At 53.5% G+C, this 24,434-nt stretch overlaps 1 protein-coding gene across 4 annotated transcripts in view; it reads left to right on the forward strand.

The window, feature by feature from the left end:
* The window catches only part of plekhd1 (pleckstrin homology domain containing, family D (with coiled-coil domains) member 1), a 260,555-nt gene that overhangs the window by 69,284 nt on the left and 166,837 nt on the right, over nt 1-24,434 (forward strand). For all 4 annotated transcript variants that reach the window (XM_059952091.1, XM_059952083.1, XM_059952066.1 and 1 more), the window contains exons 10-12: nt 11,442-11,574; nt 14,566-14,710; nt 18,863-19,015. In XM_059952091.1, coding sequence (XP_059808074.1) covers nt 11,442-11,574; nt 14,566-14,710; nt 18,863-19,015 — 431 coding nt within the window. The remainder of the gene's footprint in view (nt 1-11,441; nt 11,575-14,565; nt 14,711-18,862; nt 19,016-24,434) is intronic.

A 24,434-nucleotide genomic window follows, 5' to 3' on the forward strand; every position in this document is an offset into this window, starting at 1 on the left:
AGGGTGTACGGGGAGGGTGTAGAGTGGAAGGGTGTACAGGGAGGGTGTAGTGATGTAGGGTGTATGGGGTGGGTGTAGTGCAGAAGGGTGTACAGGGAGGGTGTATTGTGGAAGGGTGTACATGGGAGGTGTAGAGTGGAAGGGTGTACAGGGAGGGTGTAGTGATGAAGGGTGTACAGGGAGGGTGTATTGTGGAAGGGTGTACAGGGGGGGTGTAGAGTGGAAGGGTGTACAGGGAGGGTGTAGTGATGAAGGGTGTACGGGGAGGGTGTGGTGATGAAGGGTGTACGGGAAGGGTGTAGTGTAGAAGGGTGTACAGGGAGGGTGTATTTTGGAAGGGTGTACAGGGAGGGTGTAGTGATGAAGGGTGTACGGGGAGGGTGTAGTGTAGAAGGGTGTACGGGGAGGGTGTAGTGATGAAGGGTGTACAGGGAGGGTGTAGAGTGGAAGGGTGTACGGGGTGGGTGTAGAGTGGAAGGGTGTACGGGGAGGGTGTAGAGTGGAAGGGAGTACAGGGATGGTGTAGAGTGGAAGGGTGTACAGGGAGGGTGTTGTGTGGAAGGGTGTACAGGGAGGGTGTAGTGATGAAGTTGGTACAGGGAGGGTGTAGTGTAGAAGGGTGTACGGGGAGGGTGTAGTGATGAATGGTGTACAGGGAGGGTGTAGTGATGAAGGGTGTACAGGGCGGGTGTAGTGTAGAAGGGTGTACAGGGAGGGTGTAGAGTGGAAGGGTATACGGGGAGGGTGTAGTGATGAAGGGTGTACAGGGAGGGTGTATTGTGGAAGGGTGTACGGGGAGGGTGTAGTGATGAAGGGTGTACGGGGAGGGTGTAGTGTAGAAGGGTGTACGGGGAGGGTGTAGTTCAGAAGGGTGTACGGGGAGGGTGTAGAGTGGAAGGGTGTACAGGGAGGGTGTAGTGATGAAGGGTGTACAGGGAAGGTGTAGAGTGGAAGGGTGTACGGGGTGGGTGTAGAGTGGAAGTGTATACGGGGAGGGTGTAGTGATGAAGGGTTTACGGGGAGGGTGTGGTGATGAAGGGTGTACGGGAAGGGTGTAGTGTAGAAGGGTGTACAGGGAGGGTGTATTTTGGAAGGGTGTACAGGGAGGGTGTAGTGATGAAGGGTGTACGGGGAGGGTGTAGTGTAGAAGGGTGTACGGGGAGGGTGTAGTGATGAAGGGTTTACAGGGAGGGTGTAGTTCAGAAGGGTGTACGGGGAGGGTGTAGAGTGGAAGGGTGTACAGGGAGGGTGTAGTGATGAAGGGTGTACAGGGAGGGTGTAGAGTGGAAGGGTGTACGGGGTGGGTGTAGAGTGGAAGGGTGTACGGGGAGGGTGTAGAGTGGAAGTGAGTACAGGGATGGTGTAGAGTGGAAGGGTGTACAGGGAGGGTGTTGTGTGGAAGGGTGTACAGGGAGGGTGTAGTGATGAAGTTGGTACAGGGAGGCTGTAGTGTAGAAGGGTGTACGGGGAGGGTGTAGTGATGAATGGTGTACAGGGAGGGTGTAGTGATGAAGGGTGTACAGGGAGGGTGCAGTGTAGAAGGGTGTACAGGGAGGGTGTAGAGTGGAAGGGCATACGGGGAGGGTGTAGTGATGAAGGGTGTACAGGGAGGGTGTATTGTGGAAGGGTGTACAGGGAGGGTGTAGTGATGAAGGGTGTACGGGGAGGGTGTAGTGATGAAGGGTGTACGGGGAGGGTGTAGTGTAGAAGGGTGTACGGGGAGGGTGTAGTTCAGAAGGGTGTACGGGGAGGGTGTAGAGTGGAAGGGTGTACAGGGAGGGTGTAGTGATGAAGGGTGTACAGGGAAGGTGTAGAGTGGAAGGGTGTACGGGGTGGGTGTAGAGTGGAAGGGTATACGGGGAGGGTGTAGTGATGAAGGGTTTACAGGTAGAGTGTAGTGATGAAGGGTGTAGAGTTGAAGGATGTACGGGGAGGGTCTAGTGATGAAGTTGGTACAGGGAGGGTGTAGTGTAGAAGGGTGTACAGGGAGGGTGCAGTGATGAAGGGTGTACAGGGAGGGTGTAGTGTAGAAGGGTGTACAGGGAGGATGTAGAGTGGAAGGGTGTACAGGGAGGGTGTAGTGTAGAAGGGTGTACAGGGAGGGTGTATTGTGGAAGGGTGTACAGGGAGGGTGTAGTGATGTAGGGTGTATGGGGAGGGTGTAGAGTGGAAGGGTGTACAGGGGGGGTGTAGTGTAGAAGGGTGTACAGGGAGGGGGTATTGTGGAAGGGTGTACAGGGAGGGTGTAGTGATGTAGGGTGTATGGGGAGGGTGTAGTGATGACGGGTGTACAGGGAGGGTGTATTGTGAAAGGGTGTACAGGGAGGGTGTATTGTGGGTGTACGGGGAGGGTGTAGAGTGGAAGGGTGTACGGGGAGGGTGTAGAGTGGAAGGGTGTACGGGGAGGGTGTAGATTGGAAGGGAGTACAGGGAGGGTGTATTGTGAAAGGGTGTACAGGGAGGGTGTATTGTGGGTGTACGGGGAGGGTGTAGAGTGGAAGGGTGTACAGGGAGGGTGTAGAGTGGAAGGGTGTACGGGGAGTGTGTAGAGTGGAAGGGAGTACAGGGATGGTGTAGAGTGGAAGGGTGTATAGGGAGGGTGTAGTGATGAAGTTGGTACAGGGAGGGTGTAGTGTAGAAGGGTGTACGGGGAGGGTGTAGTGATGAATGGTGTACAGGGAGGGTGTAGTGATGAAGGGTGTACAGGGAGGGTGTAGTGTAGAAGGGTGTACAGGGAGGGTGTAGAGTGGAAGGGTGTACGGGGAGGGTGTAGTGATGAAGGGTGTACAGGGAGGGTGTATTGTGAAAGGGTGTACAGGGAGGGTGTATTGTGGGTGTACGGGGAGGGTGTAGAGTGGAAGGGTGTACAGGGAGGGTGTAGAGTGGAAGGGTGTACGGGGAGGGTGTAGAGTGGAAGGGAGTACAGGGATGGTGTAGAGTGGAAGGGTGTACAGGGAGGGTGTTGTGTGGAAGGGTGTACAGGGAGGGTGTAGTGATGAAGTTGGTACAGGGAGGGTGTAGTGTAGAAGGGTGTACGGGGAGGGTGTAGTGATGAATGGTGTACAGGGAGGGTGTAGTGATGAAGGGTGTATAGGGAGGGTGTAGCGTGGAAGGGTGTACAGGGAGGGTGTATTGTGGAAGGGTGTACAGGGAGGGTGTAGTGTAGAAGGGTGTACAGGGAGGGTGTAGAGTGGAAGGGTGTACGGGGAGGTTGTAGTGATGAAGGGTGTACAGGGAGGGTGTATTGTGGAAGGGTGTACAGGGAGGGTGTAGTGATGAAGGGTGTACGGGGAGGGTGTAGTGATGAAGGGTGTACGGGGAGGGTGTAGTGTAGAAGGGTGTACGGGGAGGGTGTAGTTCAGAAGGGTGCACGGGGAGGGTGTAGAGTGGAAGGGTGTACAGGGAGGGTGTAGTGATGAAGGGTGTACAGGGAGGGTGTAGAGTGGAAGGGTGTACGGGGTGGGTGTAGAGTGGAAGGGTGTACGGGGAGGGTGTAGTGATGAAGGGTTTACAGGTAGAGTGTAGTGATGAAGGGTGTACAGGGAGGGTGTAGAGTTGAAGGATGTACGGGGAGGGTCTAGTGATGAAGTTGGTACAGGGAGGGTGTAGTGTAGAAGGGTGTACAGGGAGGGTGTAGTGATGAAGGGTGTACAGGGAGGGTGTAGTGTAGAAGGGTGTACAGGGCGGATGTAGAGTGGAAGGGTGTACAGGGGAGGGTGTACTGTAGAAGGGTGTACAGGGAGGGTGTATTGTGGAAGGGTGTACAGGGAGGGTGTAGTGATGTAGGGTGTATGGGGAGGGTGTAGAGTGGAAGGGTGTACAGGGGGGGTGTAGTTTAGAAGGGTGTACAGGGAGGGGGTATTGTGGAAGGGTGTACAGGGAGGGTGTAGTGATGTAGGGTGTATGGGGAGGGTGTAGTGTAGAAGGGTGTACAGGGAGGCTGTATTGTGGAAGGGTGTACAGGGGGGGTGTAGAGTGGAAGGGTGTACAGGGAGGGTGTAGTGATGAAGGGTGTACAGGGAGGGTGTATTGTGGAAGGGTGTACAGGGGGGGTGTAGAGTGGAAGGGGGTACAGGGAGGGTGTAGTGATGAAGGGTGTACGGGGAGGGTGTGGTGATGAAGGGTGTACGGGAAGGGTGTAGTGTAGAAGGGTGTACAGGGACGGTGTATTGTGGAAGGGTGTACAGGGAGTGTGTAGTGATGAAGGGTGTACGGGGAGGGTGTAGTGTAGAAGGGTGTACGGGGAGGGTGTAGTGATGAAGGGTTTACAGGGAGGGTGTAGTTCAGAAGGGTGTACGGGGAGGGTGTAGAGTGGAAGGGTGTACAGGGAGGGTGTAGTGATGAAGGGTGTACAGGGAGGGTGTAGAGTGGAAGGGTGTACGGGGTGGGTGTAGAGTGGAAGGGTGTACGGGGAGGGTGTAGAGTGGAAGGGAGTACAGGGATGGTGTAGAGTGGAAGGGTGTACAGGGAGGGTGTTGTGTGGAAGGGTGTACAGGGAGGGTGTAGTGATGAAGTTGGTACAGGGAGGGTGTAGTGTAGAAGGGTGTACGGGGAGGGTGTAGTGATGAATGGTGTACAGTGAGGGTGTAGTGATGAAGGGTGTACAGGGAGGGTGTAGTGTAGAAGGGTGTACAGGGAGGGTGTAGAGTGGAAGGGTGTACGGCGAGGGTGTAGTGATGAAGTGTGTACAGGGAGGGTGTATTGTGAAAGGGTGTACAGGGAGGGTGTATTGTGGGTGTACGGGGAGGGTGTAGAGTGGAAGGGTGTACAGGGAGGGTGTAGAGTGGAAGGGTGTACGGGGAGGGTGTAGAGTGGAAGGGAGTACAGGGATGGTGTAGAGTGGAAGGGTGTACAGGGAGGGTGTTGTGTGGAAGGGTGTACAGGGAGGGTGTAGTGATGAAGTTGGTACAGGGAGGGTGTAGTGTAGAAGGGTGTACGGGGAGGGTGTAGTGATGAATGGTGTACAGGGAGGGTGTAGTGATGAAGGGTGTACAGGGAAGGTGTAGTGTAGAAGGGTGTACAGGGAGGGTGTAGAGTGGAAGGGTGTACGGGGAGGGTGTAGTGATGAAGGGTGTACAGGGAGGGTGTATTGTGGAAGGGTGTACAGGGAGGGTGTAGTGATGAAGGGTGTACGGGGAGGGTGTAGTGATGAAGGGTGTACGGGGAGGGTGTAGTGTAGAAGGGTGTACGGGGAGGGTGTAGTTCAGAAGGGTGTACGGGGAGGGTGTAGAGTGGAAGGGTGTACAGGGAGGGTGTAGTGATGAAGGGTGTACAGGGAGGGTGTAGAGTGGAAGGGTGTACGGGGTGGGTGTAGAGTGGAAGGGTGTACGGGGAGGGTGTAGTGATGAAGGGTTTACAGGTAGAGTGTAGTGATGAAGGGTGTACAGGGAGGGTGTAGAGTTGAAGGATGTACGGGGAGGGTCTAGTGATGAAGTTGGTACAGGGAGTGTGTAGTGTAGAAGGGTGTACAGGGAGGGTGTAGTGATGAAGGGTGTACAGGGAGGGTGTAGTGTAGAAGGGTGTACAGGGAGGATGTAGAGTGGAAGGGTGTACAGGGAGGGTGTAGTGTAGAAGGGTGTACAGGGAGGGTGTATTGTGGAAGGGTGTACAGGGAGGGTGTAGTGATGTAGGGTGTATGGGGAGGGTGTAGAGTGGAAGGGTGTACAGGGAGGGGGTATTGTGGAAGGGTGTACAGGGAGGGTGTATTGTGGAAGGGTGTACAGGGAGGGTGTAGTGATGTAGGGTGTATGGGGAGGGTGTAGAGTGGAAGGGTGTACGGGGAGGGTGTAGTTCAGAAGGGTGTACAGGGAGGATGTATGGGGAGGGTGTAGTTTTTTAAGGGTGTACAGGGTGGGTGTAGAGTGGAAGGGTGTACAGGGAGGGTGTAGTGTTGAAGGGTGTACAGGGAGGATGTATTGTGGAAGCGTGTATGGGGAGGGTGTAGTGATGAAGGGTTTACAAGGAGGGTGTAGTGATGAAGGGTGTACGGGGAGGGTGTAGAGTGGAAGGGTGTACAGTGAGGGTGTAGTGATGAAGGGTGTACAGGGAGGATGTATTGTGGAAGCGTGTACGGGGAGGGTGTAGTGATGAAGGGTGTACGGGGAGGGTGTAGAGTGGAAGGGTGTACGGGGAGGGTGTAGTTCAGAAGGGTGTACGGGGAGCGTGTAGAGTGGAAGGGTGTACAGGGAGGGTGTAGTGATGAAGGGTGTACAGGGAGGGTGTAGAGTGGAAGGGTGTACGGGGTGGGTGTAGAGTGGAAGGGTGTACGGGGAGGGTGTAGTGATGAAGGGTTTACAGGTAGAGTGTAGTGATGAAGGGTGTACAGGGAGGGTGTAGAGTTGAAGGATGTACGGGGAGGGTCTAGTGATGAAGTTGGTACAGGGAGGGTGTAGTGTAGAAGGGTGTACAGGGAGGGTGTAGTGATGAAGGGTGTACAGGGAGGGTGTAGTGTAGAAGGGTGTACAGGGAGGATGTAGAGTGGAAGGGTGTACAGGGAGGGTGTATTGTGGAAGGGTGTACAGGGAGGGTGTAGTGATGTAGGGTGTATGGGGAGGGTGTAGAGTGGAAGGGTGTACAGGGGGGGGGTGTAGTGTAGAAGGGTGTACAGGGAGGGGGTATTGTGGAAGGGTGTACAGGGAGGGTGTAGTGATGTAGGGTGTATGGGGAGGGTGTAGTGTAGAAGGGTGTACAGGTAGGGTGTATTGTGGAAGGGTGTACAGGGGGGGTGTAGAGTGGAAGGGTGTACAGGGAGGGTGTAGTGATGAAGGGTGTACAGGGAGGGTGTATTGTGGAAGGGTGTACAGGGGGGGTGTAGAGTGGAAGGGGGTACAGGGAGGGTGTAGTGATGAAGGGTGTACGGGGAGGGTGTGGTGATGAAGGGTGTACGGGAAGGGTGTAGTGTAGAAGGGTGTACAGGGAGGGTGTATTGTGGAAGGGTGTACAGGGAGTGTGTAGTGATGAAGGGTGTACGGGGAGGGTGTAGTGTAGAAGGGTGTACGGGGAGGGTGTAGTGATGAAGGGTTTACAGGGAGGGTGTAGTTCAGAAGGGTGTACGGGGAGGGTGTAGAGTGGAAGGGTGTACAGGGAGGGTGTAGTGATGAAGGGTGTACAGGGAGGGTGTAGAGTGGAAGGGTGTACGGGGTGGGTGTAGAGTGGAAGGGTGTACGGGGAGGGTGTAGAGTGGAAGGGAGTACAGGGATGGTGTAGATTGGAAGGGTGTACAGGGAGGGTGTTGTGTGGAAGGGTGTACAGGGAGGGTGTAGTGATCAAGTTGGTACAGGGAGGGTGTAGTGTAGAAGGGTGTACGGGGAGGGTGTAGTGATGAATGGTGTACAGGGAGGGTGTAGTGATGAAGGGTGTACAGGGAGGGTGTAGTGTAGAAGGGTGTACAGGGAGGGTGTAGAGTGGAAGGGTGTACGGGGAGGGTGTAGTGATGAAGTGTGTACAGGGAGGGTGTATTGTGAAAGGGTGTACAGGGAGGGTGTATTGTGGGTGTACGGGGAGGGTGTAGAGTGGAAGGGTGTACAGGGAGGGTGTAGAGTGGAAGGGTGTACGGGGAGGGTGTAGAGTGGAAGGGAGTACAGGGATGGTGTAGAGTGGAAGGGTGTACAGGGAGGGTGTTGTGTGGAAGGGTGTACAGGGAGGGTGTAGTGATGAAGTTGGTACAGGGAGGGTGTAGTGATGAAGTTGGTACAGGGAGGGTGTAGTGTAGAAGGGTGTACGGGGAGGGTGTAGTGATGAATGGTGCACAGGGAGGGTGTAGTGATGAAGGGTGTACAGGGAGGGTGTAGTGTAGAAGGATGTACAGGGAGGGTGTAGAGTGGAAGGGTGTACGGGGAGGGTGTAGTGATGAAGGGTGTACAGGGAGGGTGTATTGTCGGAAGGGTGTACAGGGAGGGTGTAGTGATGAAGGGTGTACGGGGAGGGGTGTAGTGATGAAGGGTGTACGGGGAGGGTGTAGTGTAGAAGGGTGTACGGGGAGGGTGTAGTTCAGAAGGGTGTACGGGGAGGGTGTAGAGTGGAAGCGTGTACAGGGAGGGTGTAGTGATGAAGGGTGTACAGGGAGGGTGTAGAGTGGAAGGGTGTACGGGGTGGGTGTAGAGTGGAAGGGTGTACGGGGAGGGTGTAGTGATGAAGGGTTTACAGGTAGAGTGTAGTGATGAAGGGTGTACAGGGAGGGTGTAGAGTTGAAGGATGTACGGGGAGGGTCTAGTGATGAAGTTGGTACAGGGAGTGTGTAGTGTAGAAGGGTGTACAGGGAGGGTGTAGTGATTAAGGGTGTACAGGGAGGGTGTAGTGTAGAAGGGTGTACAGGGAGGATGTAGAGTGGAAGGGTGTACAGGGAGGGTGTAGTGTAGAAGGGTGTACAGGGAGGGTGTATTGTGGAAGGGTGTACAGGGAGGGTGTAGTGATGTAGGGTGTATGGGGAGGGTGTAGAGTGGAAGGTTGTACAGGGAGGGGGTATTGTGGAAGGGTGTACAGGGAGGGTGTATTGTGGAAGGGTGTACAGGGAGGGTGTAGTGATGTAGGGTGTTATGGGGAGGGTGTAGAGTGGAAGGGTGTACAGGGGGGGGTGTAGTGTAGAAGGGTGTACAGGGAGGGGGTATTGTGGAAGGGTGTACAGGGGGGGTGTAGAGTGGAAGGGGGTACAGGGAGGGTGTAGTGATGAAGGGTGTACGGGGAGGGTGTGGTGATGAAGGGTGTACGGGAAGGGTGTAGTGTAGAAGGGTGTACAGGGAGGGTGTATTGTGGAAGGGTGTACAGGGAGTGTGTAGTGATGAAGGGTGTACGGGGAGGGTGTAGTGTAGAAGGGTGTACGGGGAGGGTGTAGTGATGAAGGGTTTACAGGGAGGGTGTAGTTCAGAAGGGTGTACGGGGAGGGTGTAGAGTGGAAGGGTGTACAGGGAGGGTGTAGTGATGAAGGGTGTACAGGGAGGGTGTAGAGTGGAAGGGTGTACGGGGTGGGTGTAGAGTGGAAGGGTGTACGGGGAGGGTGTAGAGTGGAAGGGAGTACAGGGATGGTGTAGATTGGAAGGGTGTACAGGGAGGGTGTTGTGTGGAAGGGTGTACAGGGAGGGTGTAGTGATCAAGTTGGTACAGGGAGGGTGTAGTGTAGAAGGGTGTACGGGGAGGGTGTAGTGATGAATGGTGTACAGGGAGGGTGTAGTGATGAAGGGTGTACAGGGAGGGTGTAGTGTAGAAGGGTGTACAGGGAGGGTGTAGAGTGGAAGGGTGTACGGGGAGGGTGTAGTGATGAAGTGTGTACAGGGAGGGTGTATTGTGAAAGGGTGTACAGGGAGGGTGTATTGTGGGTGTACGGGGAGGGTGTAGAGTGGAAGGGTGTACAGGGAGGGTGTAGAGTGGAAGGGTGTACGGGGAGGGTGTAGAGTGGAAGGGAGTACAGGGATGGTGTAGAGTGGAAGGGTGTACAGGGAGGGTGTTGTGTGGAAGGGTGTACAGGGAGGGTGTAGTGATGAAGTTGGTACAGGGAGGGTGTAGTGATGAAGTTGGTACAGGGAGGGTGTAGTGTAGAAGGGTGTACGGGGAGGGTGTAGTGATGAATGGTGCACAGGGAGGGTGTAGTGATGAAGGGTGTACAGGGAGGGTGTAGTGTAGAAGGATGTACAGGGAGGGTGTAGAGTGGAAGGGTGTACGGGGAGGGTGTAGTGATGAAGGGTGTACAGGGAGGGTGTATTGTGGAAGGGTGTACAGGGAGGGTGTAGTGATGAAGGGTGTACGGGGAGGGTGTAGTGATGAAGGGTGTACGGGGAGGGTGTAGTGTAGAAGGGTGTACGGGGAGGGTGTAGTTCAGAAGGGTGTACGGGGAGGGTGTAGAGTGGAAGCGTGTACAGGGAGGGTGTAGTGATGAAGGGTGTACAGGGAGGGTGTAGAGTGGAAGGGTGTACGGGGTGGGTGTAGAGTGGAAGGGTGTACGGGGAGGGTGTAGTGATGAAGGGTTTACAGGTAGAGTGTAGTGATGAAGGGTGTACAGGGAGGGTGTAGAGTTGAAGGATGTACGGGGAGGGTCTAGTGATGAAGTTGGTACAGGGAGTGTGTAGTGTAGAAGGGTGTACAGGGAGGGTGTAGTGATGAAGGGTGTACAGGGAGGGTGTAGTGTAGAAGGGTGTACAGGGAGGATGTAGAGTGGAAGGGTGTACAGGGAGGGTGTAGTGTAGAAGGGTGTACAGGGAGGGTGTATTGTGGAAGGGTGTACAGGGAGGGTGTAGTGATGTAGGGTGTATGGGGAGGGTGTAGAGTGGAAGGTTGTACAGGGAGGGGGTATTGTGGAAGGGTGTACAGGGAGGGTGTATTGTGGAAGGGTGTACAGGGAGGGTGTAGTGATGTAGGGTGTATGGGGAGGGTGTAGAGTGGAAGGGTGTACAGGGGGGGGTGTAGTGTAGAAGGGTGTACAGGGAGGGGGTATTGTGGAAGGGTGTACAGGGAGGGTGTAGTGATGAAGGGTGTACGGGGAGGGTGTAGTTCAGAAGGGTGTACAGGGAGGATGTATGGGGAGGGTGTAGTTTTTTAAGGGTGTACAGGGTGGGTGTAGAGTGGAAGGGTGTACAGGGAGGGTGTAGTGATGAAGGGTGTATGGTGAGGGTGTAGAGTGGAAGGGTGTACAAGGAGGGTGTAGTGATGAAGGGTGTACGGGGTGGGTGTAGAGTGGAAGGGTGTACAGGGAGGGTGTAGTGATGAAGGGTGTATGGGGTGGGTGTAGAGTGGAAGGGTGTACGGGGTGGGTGTAGTGATGAAGGGTGTACGGGGAGGGTGTAGAGTTGAAAGGTGTACTGGGAGGGTGTAGTGATGAAGGGTGTACTGGGAGGGTGTAGTGATGAAGGGTGTACAGGGAGGGTGTAGAGTGGAAGGGTGTACAGGGAGGGTGTAGAGTGGAAGGGTGTACAGGGAGGGCGTATTGTGGAAGGGTGTACAGGGAGGGTGTAGTGATGAAGGGTGTATGGGGTGGGTGTAGTGATGAAGGGTGTACTGGGAGGGTGTAGTGATGAAGGGTGTACAGGGAGGGTGTAGAGTGGAAGGGTGTACAGGGAGGGCGTATTGTGGAAGGGTGTACAGGGAGGGTGTAGTGATGAAGGGTGTATGGGGTGGGTGTAGTGATGAAGGGTGTACAGGGAGGGTGTAGAGTGGAAGGGTGTACAGGGAGGGTGTATTGTGGAAGGGTGTACGGGGTGGGTGTAGTTCAGAAGGGTGTACAGGGAGGGTGTAGTGTAGAAGGGTGTACGGGGAGGGTGTAGTGATGAAGGGATTACAGAAGGGTTTACGGGGAGGGTGTAGTACAGACGTGTAGTATTGAGCCAGTCAGGATCAATGTGAGGATGGGATGAGGTCATTTGGTGTTAATGGAATGGACTAGCTGGCATGGTTGTCTGGAAGGTGACGGAGGGGGTGACTATCAGATACTAACCCCAAACCGGTTGCTACTGCAGACTGCGGGAGAAGGAGAAACGAGCACTGGCCCTGCAGGAAGAGAGGGAGTTCTACTCCACACAATCCCGTGAGCTGCAGCTTTCCCTGTCTGAACTCACCGTCGAGAAGCAGCAAACCGAGAGTGAGCTGAGGGTGAGGACAGCGAGTGGGCTCCACAGGAGTCTGTGTATGCACACACACGGCAACAGGGGGGTGGAGGGATGAGGGTCAGACATGGTTGTGTGTGGCAGGTGTGAGGATTGAAGTGTGGGGGTAGTGAGGAGCGAGTGTGAGAGTGTGGGGTGAGTGAGGTGCAGTCTGTGGGGTGACGGTGTATGGGATGTAGTCTGTCGGGTGACGGGTTATGAGCTGTGTATATGGGGTGTGTTATGTGGGGTGTGTGGTGAAGGGTGAGGGGTTATGTGGGGTGTGTGGTGAAGGGTGAGGGGTTATGTGGGGTGAGTTATGTGGGGTGTGTGGTGAAGGGTGAGGGGTTATGTGGGGTGAGTTATGTGGGGTGTGTGGTGAAGGGTGAGGGGTTATGTGGGGTGAGTTATGTGGAGTGTGTGGTGAAGGGTGAGGGGTTATGAGCTGTGTATGTGGGGTGTGTGGTGAAGGGTGAGGGGTTATGTGGGGTGAGTTATGTGGGGTGTGTGGTGAAGGGTGAGGGGTTATGAGCTGTGTATGTGGGGTGTGTGGTGAAGGGTGAGGGGTTATGTGGGGTGAGTTATGTGGGGTGTGTGGTGAAGGGTGAGGGGTTATGTGGGGTGAGTTATGTGGAGTGTGTGGTGAAGGGTGAGGGGTTATGTGGGGTGTGTGGTGAAGGGTGAGGGGTTATGTGGAGTGTGTGGTGAAGGGTGAGGGGTTATATGGGGTGAGTTATGTGGGGTGTGTGGTGAAGGGTGAGGGGTTATATGGGGTGAGTTATGTGGGGTGTGTGGTGAAGGGTGAGGGGTTATGTGGGGTGTGTGGTGAAGGGTGAGGGGTTATGTGGGGTGAGTTATGTGGGGTGTGTGGTGAAGGGTGAGGGGTTATGTGGGGTGAGTTATGTGGGGTCTGTGGTGAAGGGTGAGGGGTTATGTGGGGTGTGTGGTGAAGGGTGAGGGGTTATGTGGGGTGAGTTATGTGGGGTGTGTGGTGAAGGGTGAGGGGTTATGTGGGGTGAGTTATGTGGGGTCTGTGGTGAAGGGTGAGGGGTTATGTGGGGTGAGTTATGTGGGGTGTGTGGTGAAGGGTGAGGGGTTATGTGGGGTGAGTTATGTGGGGTGTGTGGTGAAGGGTGAGGGGTTATGTGGGGTGAGTTATGTGGGGTGTGTGGTGAAGGGTGAGGGGTTATGTGGGGTGTGTGGTGAAGGGTGAGGGGTTATGTGGGGTGAGTTATGTGGGGTGTGTGGTGAAGGGTGAGGGGTTATGTGGGGTGAGTTATGTGGGGTGTGTGGTGAAGGGTGAGGGGTTATGTTGGGTGTGTGGTGAAGGGTGAGGGGTTATGTGGGGTGAGTTATGTGGGGTGTGTGGTGAAGGGTGAGGGGTTATGTGGGGTGAGTTATGTGGGGTGTGTGGTGAAGGGTGAGGGGTTATGTGGGGTGAGTTATGTGGGGTGTGTGGTGAAGGGTGAGGGGTTATGTGGGGTGGGTTATGTGGGGTGTGTGGTGAAGGGTGAGGGGTTATGTGGGGTGTGTGGTGAAGGGTGAGGGTTTATGTGGGGTGAGTTATGTGGGGTGTGTGGTGAAGGGTGAGGGGTTATGTGGGGTGAGTTATGTGGGGTGTGTGGTGAAGGGTGAGGGGTTATGTGGGGTGGGTTATGTGGGGTGTGTGGTGAAGGGTGAGGGGTTATGTGGGGTGTGTGGTGAAGGGTGAGGGGTTATGTGGGGTGAGTTATGTGGGGTGTGTGGTGAAGGGTGAGGGGTTGATCTCACCACAAAACTGGCAACACGTACTGCACAAGACCCTGAGCAGAATCAGTGTGAGGAGACAGCAGAGATCACACTGGACCATGGCCTTTGTGCTGCTATATTGCAGGAGGTCCTGTACCGAGTATGTGTGTGCAATCGTACAGACTGCGCTTTGGCCGGCTACATCTGAACAGGTGTTTACCATTGGATCCCAGCCAGCCATGACACTTCCAAATCCCACGTCCTTCTGCTCCCACTCTCCTTCATGCCACATTACCTGACCTCCTCCTTCCAACGAACCACAGAGAGAGTGCAGAGGAGATTTACAAGGATTTTGCCCGGATTGGGGTGCAGGCCCCAATGATAATAGGTTGAATCAATGCGCTTTTTCTCCTCTGGAGCGATGGAGGATGAGAGGTGAGCTGATAGAGGTGTACAAGATGATCAGGGGCATTAATTGTGTGGATAGTCAGAGACTTTTTCCCAGGGGTGGAATGGCTGGCATGAGGGGGCAGCTTTAAGGTGTTTGGAAATAGATGTCAGCGGTGAGATTTTCACACACAGAGTGGTGGGTGCGTGGAATACTCTGCTGGTGACGGTGGTGGAGGTGGATAGGAGCTTAGAAAAACAGAGGGCTGTGCAGTAGGGAAATTCTAGGCAGCTTCTAGAGTAGGTTGCATGGTCGGCACAACATTGTGGGCCGAAGGGCCTGTAATGTGCTGTAGATTTTTATGTTTCCAACAGTTTCATCTCACATTTCTCTGCAATGTGCTCCCACGTCTGCCATTCACCAATATGGTCAGAGGCCTGGTTTCGAATGACTGACTTATCTAACGTGAAATTTGCTTTGTGGCAGTGTGGCAAACAGCGACTCTTCCGCAGATAGGGCAGCTACGACTGTTGGGGCAGGCAGGTGGGCCTCTCCTCCCTGGGGGCTTCTGATTCACAGACTCCGACACAACACCATCCCAATTGCTTCAATCCCACTGCTGGTGGTGTGTGGGGCTGTGGGGGTCTGGACATGGCAGTGAACCCTTTCCACCGCCCGATAACCTCTTCCTGTGACAGAGCTTGGAGTAATGTTTCTTTTTCTGCTGAACACCATTTAGATTAGACCAGTGAGAGAGATGACTGTCATCAATGGGCTCGCTCCTGTACTCAGTGGCCTGCCCCCACTCCAGGCTAACCCTGGGATGTACATCAGAGGGACGGGCCATTTCTCAGGACATTTCCCACTTGTGTCTTGCACTAGGAGGAGATGAAGTCGCGGGTGGAGCTGGAGCGGAGGCTGAGGGAGGCGGAGGAGGCGTTACAGCGACTGGAGCAGGGCCTGGATTCGAACGAGCGCACCATCGAGAAAAACGAGCTGATGAAGGGAGACGTGGGCGAGCTGAGGAGTGAGTGCCAGTGGAAGCACAAACCCTATCCCCACCCCACCCCTCACAGACCCCCACCCCTCAAAAATACCCACACACCCACCCCTCACAGAGACCCCCACCCCTTAAAAATACCCACACACCCACCCCTCACAGACCCCCACCCCTCAAAAATACCCACACACCCACCCCTCACAGAGACCCCCACCCCTTAAAAATACCCACACACCCACCCCTCACACATACCTCACCCCTCACACAGACCCCCATCCCTCAAAAATACCCACACACCCACCCCTCACAGAGACCCCCACCCCTTAAAAATACCCACACACCCACCCCTCACACATACCTCACCCCTCACACAGACCCCCATCCCTCAAAAATACCCACATACCCACCCCTCACACATACCCCACCCCTCACAGACCCCCACCCCTCAAAAATACCCACACACCCACCCCTCACAGAGACCCCCACCCCTTAAAAATACCCACACACCCACCCCTCACAGAGACCCCCACCCCTTAAAAATACCCACACACCCACCCCTCACACATACCTCACCCCTCACACAGACCCCCACCCCTCAAAAATACCCACACACCCACCCCTCACAGAGACCCCCACCCCTTAAAAATACCCACACACCCACCCCTCACACATACCTCACCCCTCACACAGACCCCCATCCCTCAAAAATACCCACATACCCACCCCTCACACATACCCACCCCTCACACATACCCCACCCCTCACAGACCCCCACCCCCTAAAATACCCAGATACCCACCCCTCACACGTACCCACACACCCACCCATCACACCCCACCCCTCACACATACCCATCACCCCCGCCCATCACCCCCACCCCTCACACGTACCCATCACCCCCGCCCATCACCCCCACCCCTCACACATACCCATCACCCCCACCCATCACCCCCACCCCTCACACGTACCCACACACCCACCCATCACCCCCCACCCCTCACACGTACCCACACACCCGCCCATCACCCCCACCCCTCACACATACCCATCACCCCCACCCCTCACACATACCCATCACCCCCACCCCTCACACATACCCATCACCCACGCCCATCACCCCCACCCCTCACACACCACCCATCACCCACCCATCACCCCCCACCCCTCACACGTACCCATACAACCACCCATCATCCCCCACACGTACCCATCACTCCCACCCCTCACACATACCCATCACCCACGCCCATCACCCCCCACCCCTCACACGTACCCATACAACCACCCATCATCCCTCACACGTACCCATCACCCCCCACCCCTCACACGTACCCATCACCCCCACCCATCACCCCCACCCCTCACACATACCCATCACCCCCGCCCATCACCCCCACCCCTCACACATACCCATCACCCACGCCCATCACCCCCACCCCTCACACACCACCCATCATCCACTGGTTCACCTATCACTTGCTACCAAACCCTACTGTGTGTGACTCCTTGGTTCCTCTAGCGCTAGTCAGGACACTGATTAACCCACAGCACTCCCTATTGAAGAGACGGTACCCCCCCCCCCTCCCCCCAGCATTTGTGCAAGCTGTTATCCCTGGGCAATGTGATTGTATCACTGCCGTTAGGAGCTCAGTGACTCTGCACACTGTCAGACTCTGGACAGCTCTGCAGATATTGGTAATTGCTTTATTACTGTCACATGTGGTGGCACGGTGGAGATACACCTCCACCAAGGGAGTAAGGGGCTAGTCTGTGGGTCACCCTTGGGCAAGGTGGAGCACTGGTTTAGCCACCTGATTGGGGTCATGCCAAGCCATGGGAGTAGGTGGTGGATGGTCGTATGAGCAGCCGGTGCTTATCACAAGTCCTGGTCATGCAGACAATCTCTGAAGAGTATTGATAATGGCTGGGGTCAGCCGCCTTGTAAAAGCACTGCCCAGGAGAAGCCAGTGGCAAACCACTTCTGAGGAGAAATTTGCCAAGAACAAACTCGGTCATGGAGAGACCATGATCATCCATGTCATCCAACACGAACGAGCGAACTGTCACGTGTACTGAAATTCAATGAAAAGCTTTAGTTTACCTGCATTCATACATCGATGTAGTTCCAAAGGTGAACAGAATGCAGACTATAGTGGAAGAGTCAGGAAGAAAGTAGTGCAGACAGACTAGGACCATGGGAGGTGGAATGAGTAAAGCCTGGAGACCCGAATGCTCTGAGCTAGCAGCACGGGCTCATGTCCTAAGGCACGTCACTGAGACATTGTAGAAGTGGACTTGAGCAACACGTTGGGACAGGTAACCAAGAAGTTTGTTCCTGGGCACTTGTTCCCAAGGGGAGAAATCTAGAGAGGTAGGTGGGGACTTAATGGCCAATAGTGCGGTCTGGGTTTGCCAACAGGAATGAATTCTCTGAAGGTGGTGGTGCGGGGGAATTTGCAGAAGTACAAGGGTGGGGATTGAACATAAAAGACAAGAATGTTAAAATGGAGGCAGAACCAGGCTAGGCCAGAGAACACTGTATGAAAAGTCACGTAAGGGAATGCAGTATCCCAAGGTACAAACGTATACCAGGTCCTCATTCAATCCTTGTGTACGTGTAAAGGCTCCATCAACTGCCTGGATCTTGATGGGTTATGAATGCAATGCACCACTCCTGACTTTAGACCCTCCTTAAAACCCATTGTTTGATCGGGGTTTTGGGTGCCCCTTACCAATACTACCCCTTCGTTCATCACATTACTACACACTCTGCTGTGAATTGCTTCTCCTTGTGCATTCCTTTGAGATGGAGAGGAACTCAACTCCATTCTGGTTCTGTGGGTTCTGGGGTGACAGGTGAGGCCAGTGTGACAACTACAGAAGGTGTGGGGAGTGTCTAGATGTCTATTCCCAATGAAGGGACCCAAGGTTCTCAGTCATTCTCTCTGAGAAGACCTGTGGATGCTGTGCTTCTCCGAGGCAGCCTTGGGAAGATTCTAGAATCTTTCTGTGAGTCAGGTGTCAGCTTGCCTTATGGAGCTAACAACCCCTCGGTGCTCCAGAGCACAGCCTGGGAGAGATTCACTTCTTTCTAGTGAGGCTGGAGACAGTATTGCTGTTACCACTCCAGGGACTTGAAGAGCAGGCTGCCTCAGTGTGAGGAATGCTGGGGCTGCACTCCGCGTGACTGGAACTGCGGTGAGGAATGCTGGGGCTGCACTCCGCGTGACTGGAACTGCGGTGAGGAATGCTGGGGCTGCACTCCGCGTGACTGGAACTGCGGTGAGGAATGCTGGGGCTGCACTCCGCGTGACTGGAACTGCGGTGAGGAATGCTGGGGCTGCACTCCGCGTGACTGGAACTGCGGTGAGGAATGCTGGGGCTGCACTCCGCGTGACTGGAACTGCGGTGAGGAACCGGTGCAGAAGGTGAAGACTCTCCTGATCACACCTACACATTCTAGCCCAACACAGAGACGGAAAGGAATTGTTAGTGAAATGTTAGGCACAATAATTCTATGACCTCTCACCCCCTCTCCTCATCATCTCTGTTCTTCAAACACTCCTCTCACTGTCAAAGTTTGCAGTTTGCAATTGTGCAAATGACCTAGACTTTAAGTTATAATTGTTATTTGGAACTATCTGAGTATGGGATGGAGGTCTCCGCAGTGATGTGAAGACTGACAGGGAAGGTAGAAGGACAGGATGCACAAGGCAGCCGAGCACTCCAAGAGGGGGGCGATAGTGGGTCTGAACGGAAACCTTGCCAGATTGCACAGCAAGAGGCCATCCCAGAGCTCAGCACAGTGCCAAGGAGTGTCACCCTCCTGCTCCAGAGAGGGGGGAGCAGGGTCGCTGAGCTCTCCGGGGTGTGAGCATGGCCTTGCTAGACCTCGCAGTGGGGGAGCAGGTAAGGAGCTGCCTAAAGCACAAAATGTCCTGTCCCACGTGGGAGCCAACTAGAGAATCCAAACTCGGGCTGGGGGTTCAAAGGTGGCGCATGCTGCCCCAAACACTGCACAGCTCCTTGCAATCTGGAAATTAGCATGACACGCTCTTCCTCCAGCAGGACAGTCTGATCAGTGACGGGGGACACCTGACGATGTGCAGCAGAGTTCCCTGAACTTGGGCCTTTGCCCCACTTGCCCTCCATGTTTTAAAAGTAACTTGTCTTCCACAGAGTTCTTCGAGGAGTGCATCCGAAAGGCTGAGATCGAAGCCAAGCTACCAATCATCATGAAGAATTCGGTCTATGTGCAGCGGGCTGCAGCTCGGAGGATAAAGAGCTGCAGGTTCCGGCGGAGGAAGTCCACCGCTGTCTGGAACTCTTTCGGTGAGTGGTAGCCAGTGCAGTGGTGGTGGGGGGGGGGACCCAATCTGTCCAAAGGGAGGTGAGTCAGCAGGGCCCAGGGCAAACCCTGACCCCCTTATCTAACTGGGTGAAAGGAAAACTAACGAAGCTGGGGGAGTCCTCACTACTTCTTCTCCACGTCCCTTTGAATTTGTCTCTCTCAGGGCCATCCCCTCTGTCCTGACATGCCTGGGGGTGGGGAAGAGAAGACCCTGCTGAGGTGGCTCTCCTCATTGCAGTGGCTGATCGTTCCTCCATTTGAAGCTACTGCAGCCGCTGCTTCTGCACAAGTTGTGACTCCGTGTTCACAGCTGGGGGTTGGTGTGGTTCAATGACTGGATTCACAAACTGGTTAACGTTGGATTGTTTAACCCCTTTGGCCTTTCTCCCTGAGAAAGGAGCCCTGATCTGTTCTGTTCCCTGACGGTTCTAACACCCCAGTTCTCTTCTGATCTTGCATGTTGCACAGACTATGGCCTGTACAGCTCTCCAACTGCCTCCTAGCCAAGGCTCAGTGTAAGTGGAATGTAAGTTTTCTATTTTGCTAGTTAGCAACCAGCCTGTCTTCTGCGTGCATGTTTTGTGGCTCCTTGTTGTTACATTTAGAGGTTTGTGAATTGGTGCTGCCAGATCCCTTTGCTCTTCAATTTCACGCTCGCTGCCCAGGCAATGCGTGGCCACCTGGTGCTCCTGTAACAGTTACTTTCCATTGTGTCAGACCCCAGAGATGGCAAGAGCCGGTTCATTCAGTCCCCGTGGAATTCCTCAGCTTGCATCTCTCCTTCCCATACTGGCCCCGTCTCCATGGCTGAGTTTATTCAGAAAGGCAAATTGATTTCACCTGGGACCCCTTCTCTTACCCCATTTCATTCTGCCGTCCTCTGGGGCAATGAGTCTATGAGTCCAGGCAGTTCCAGAGCAGAGTCGAGGAGCTGAAATCCCTCCTGTTTATGTCCACTTCCTCCTCCTGTTTATGTTCATTCCTCACATTCACACAGGTGCCCTCAGCCCCCGGGGCTCCACCTCCTGCCACCAGAGCTTCACTTCAGCCCTCTCACCCCTCCACGTTAACCACCTCACTCCCTCCGCTGCTTCTCCTCGTGTGTTATTGTGAAGCATGTGTATGTTTAGTCTGGTCTGGTGGCAGTGTAGTTCCCTTTCTGCTGCTGATCTGCCTGCTGTGCCAGAAGCTGAACAGCTCAGACACCAGGCAGACTGATGTTGGCAACGGACCCAGCTGCAGATGCCAAGGTGTTATGCGAACAGCCAAAGTAAACCCTGGCCATACCCAGGCTGGGCACCAATACAGGGCAGTACTAACAGAGGAGTGTGGGGGGCAGGCGGGTTATGGGGCAGACAGGGCACACTGAGGTGGTCATTTCAAGCTCATGGTGCATACATTTCCTGGGTCTTTTAGCAGTTAGAATTGCAATGGTGCCAAAGTGTCAAGGGAGAGAGATGGGGAGAGAAAGAGGGAGAGAAAGATCAATGGAGGGAGGGAGGAGAGAGGGAAGGAAGGAGAGGGAGGAAGGGAGAAGGAGAGAGGGAGGGAAGGAGAGGGAGGGAGGGAGAGATGGAGGGAAGGAGAGTGAGAGGGAGGGAAGGAGAGGGAGAGTGGGGATGGAGGGAAGGAGGACATTGAAACTAGCTGGGTAGGCACAGTGGTCTGCATGGAGTCGTTGGACCGATGCTGCACTCCGTGACCTGTTGAGTTCCTCCAGCAGGTTGTGCGCTGCTGTGGATTCCAGCAGAGAGAGCCCACCCTGTCCCAGGGCAGACCCCACCTTCCCTCACCACCACTGCCCACCTTTCTCTCTGTAGCCTGTAGTGGGAATCGTTCTCTGGGGGAACCAGCTGAGGCCTGAGGCGGGAGATGGGAGCAGCTGTTCAATCACCACACCACCACCACCGGGCTGAGAAGGCAAGGGTCTCACCAGCTGCAGTGGGGGCAAAGTGTAACCGTGGGCACTGGAAGAAAGTCATCGTCAGCCCTCGGCACTGTCGGGCACACCAGGAGCTGGAACGGCACTTCCTCACCTCCTCCACCTCTAATCCTGGCCGTCAGCCAGTGTGTGAGGGGCTCCCGGGCAAACCCGTCCAGCAAACAACACCCAGGAGGTCGAGATAACGTGCTCGGCGATTATGGAGCTTTTAAACCCTTGCCTCTGTTCCTCACCCAAGGTTCAAACCCAGAGAGAACATGGACGTCCTTCTGAGAGACACTGTCCTCGCCCTCAGAGGGAAGTTTATGTATTTGTAATACGAGTCAGTCTTTGTTCTCATTCACTGATGACAAGAAACTTGGTCTATGTGCTGGGAGAAGCAGTGAGCACTGTTTGTATGTTGTTTGCTAACCTGAAACGTTGTTAGGTGCAGATGTAGATCAGGAGTAGTCCATTCGGCCCCTCTACATGCTCTGCTATTCAATATCCTCATGCCCGATCTTCTGTCTCTGGCACTTCTCTGCACCAACACCATATACCTTGATTCTCTTAATACAGAGCTGAAAGATGATGTTGGCTGGTTACCAGCTCTCCTATTAGCACTCTTCTCTAGCCACATGGAGAAGGTTGTGTACCTGGTGTAAGAATAAGTCTTTGCTAGTTGAACAAACTGGGCTTGGTCTGAATTCTAGGGGAAAGATAAATGGCCTTAATGTAAATCTCTGGTAAGTGAAGGGTCGTTGCAGAAATATTGAATGAATAAAAGCTTTGTACAATATTTTTGATGTGACTCTGTGCTGTAGCTTGATTTGCAGTGAGTATATGCCCTCCATAAATTGCAGCCCAGGCACAATGGTACAACGCCTACCTTTGCTACTCCTGTCAGAGGGTTAGAGGAGGCACAGAAGGGGTTTCCACTATCAGCTGTATGTGTCAGCAGCGTAGCATTACTTTTAACTAGTTATAAACTTCACAGGAAATTCAGGACAAAATTCTTCTCCCAGAAAGTGGAGGGAATGTGGCATGCGGTAAGTTTAGGCATTGAAGGGAAAGCTGGGTGGGAGACAGGAATGACTTGCCCTGCAGATGGTCAGAAAGGAAACAATTTGAGAAGGGTTGTGGTAGCGGAAGCTCCTCCTTGATCTTTAATTGCCTTTGTCTTTGTATTGGCTCGACAGTTCTGTCTGTCATCTGTGTCTCCAATCACATGAGCAACATCTCCAAGTCTGTCTTCATGTTCTGCTTTCCCCACTCACTGTCTCCTGACCCAACCCCTCAACCCTTTCTGCCTCCTTCAATTTCAATGATAATTATACTCTCTACACTTCTCTAGGTAACTCTCTGAGAGACGTCTCTCTCTAATCCTTATCAATCTATACTTCACTTCTCCACCAGTGGCTCTGATTCTTGTTTTAAGGCTTCCCTCAGTCTTTGGGTGACTCAGCAGCTCACTGTATTTTATAACATTGGAAGTGTGCCTTTTGGGAGGCTGTGCAATGTTAATAACTGCACATAAATAAACGCTGTTTCCATTTGGTGCCTGCATGTTCCAGAAAACAAGCTCAGAGGACCCTTTCACGTTCAGGTGCAGATGCGTTAAATGAGCAGACTTTCCCCAAAGGGACTGGGATGACAAAGAGAAAGAAACAAACAATCTTCTGGAGGAACTCAGCAGGCCAGGCAGCATCTGCGGGGGGAGGGGGGAAAGAATTGTTGATTTTCAATTCAAAACTCTGCAATCAGGACCTGAAACATCGATATTTCATTCCCTCCCATGGGCTGCTCAACCTACTGAGTTCCTCTAGCTTCATGGATGTGCAGGACTTTAAAAGGAATGATGATGAAAGTTAAACAGGTGTGGGAAAATAAACTAGTACATAGTCCCGACCAGTCTGGAGCAAGGCTAATGTGGAACAGCAGATAATCATCTCAATCACTAAGGTTTGCAAATGCATCCAGAAGGCTATAATGATTGTAGGCAGTTGCCATGGAAGTTGGAGAGGTCACAGTCAGAAGATGGAGAATTGAAGCCACAGGCAATTAGAAGTTCAAAGTGTTGTTTTATAGACTGAATAAACAGAGAGTGGTCAAGCTGTGCTTGGTCTCTGGAGAGGAGGAGAGATTGCACCAGCTAGTTCTCCACAGGAGGGTTTAAACTAGATTGACAGGAGGGTCCCTGAGTAGAAGCAAAACTTTCGAGAAGTTGCAGTGTTACGAACCCCGTAACTGGGTCACTTACCAGCAAAGATAGAGAGGTCCGTTGAAGTCTGATGATACTATTTTTAACAGTATTTATTAGTAAAAATACACAAAAATAATATCAATGCAAATATACAGATAATATACGTCGTCAATACTAAATCTAAAAGTGTGGGTATAATAATAATAATCAATAAGAAATAAGCTCTATCATTGTCTAGGGGATAATGTATTGTCCGATGGAAATATACAGTTCACTGCCGTTCCACGAGCTGCCGTCTTTTGGTTGTCGCTGTGTTGCACTTTGTTGGAGAGAGAGAGAAATAGGAATAGACTGGGAACAGTTACCGCTACGGGTTTTCCAACCTTTATGATTTCGATCCGTCAGAGTCTCGTTGGTGTGGCCGTTCACTTGTGGCCTCTCCTTTATCTAAAGCCGTTCTTCCGTGGTGAGGCCGCCAATCCCAGGCGAGGGAAGGACGCCCTTGAGCCCCCACCGGCTGTCACTATTAAACGCTGTCACGGGATTTCTAGCGTTTCTCCTGGTTTGTCTAAAGGGGTTGTTCCCCAGACCTCTCTTTTATCCTTACTCACGGGGTCTCAGATGTCAATCAGGTTGGGATGATGCAATCCCTCAACCAGCCCACTCTGGTCGTCTCCTGAGGGGCTTCAATGAATAGTACAGTACTCAATACACAATTCTGTCTCCAAGAGACAATAGCCGTTATCAGTGGTTTTGTTTCACTGAGGCCAGGACACATTCCAAACCTTGTGTATTCCGTGTGTCTCTCTCTCATTTCCTGGGTCCCAGACCCGAATTAATAGCGATCTTCTGATTCTCAAAAAGGAGGGGGCGACTTTGTACCCTTCGGCCCCTCAGAGTTGCTTCACATTCGTAACAGCAGTAGGATACTGGAGTGAGTGAGGGCACAGGATAGCCAGGAGCATGGCAATGAGAGAGGAGATGTCAATGGATTAAACTGCATTAGTTTAAATTCCAGAGGTTTTAGTTGGATAAACTCAAGGTGTGGATTGGCTCAAGGTGTAGGGGTATATAGCCATAGCTGAGAGAAGGGCAGGGTAAATGGTTCCAGGGTAAAGATGCTACAGGTGTGATAGAGACACAGGTAAAAGAGGAGGGGAAGTTGCCTTTTTGGCGAGGTGAACATAACAGCAGAAGTTAGAGGATATTCCTGGGGCATCCATTGAAGCCATCTGAGTAGATTATGAAAACAAGAAGGGGGTGGTCACAGTGATGC

This window comes from Hypanus sabinus, chromosome 2 (assembly GCF_030144855.1).
Source record: "Hypanus sabinus isolate sHypSab1 chromosome 2, sHypSab1.hap1, whole genome shotgun sequence".
Lineage (NCBI taxonomy): Eukaryota > Metazoa > Chordata > Chondrichthyes > Myliobatiformes > Dasyatidae > Hypanus > Hypanus sabinus.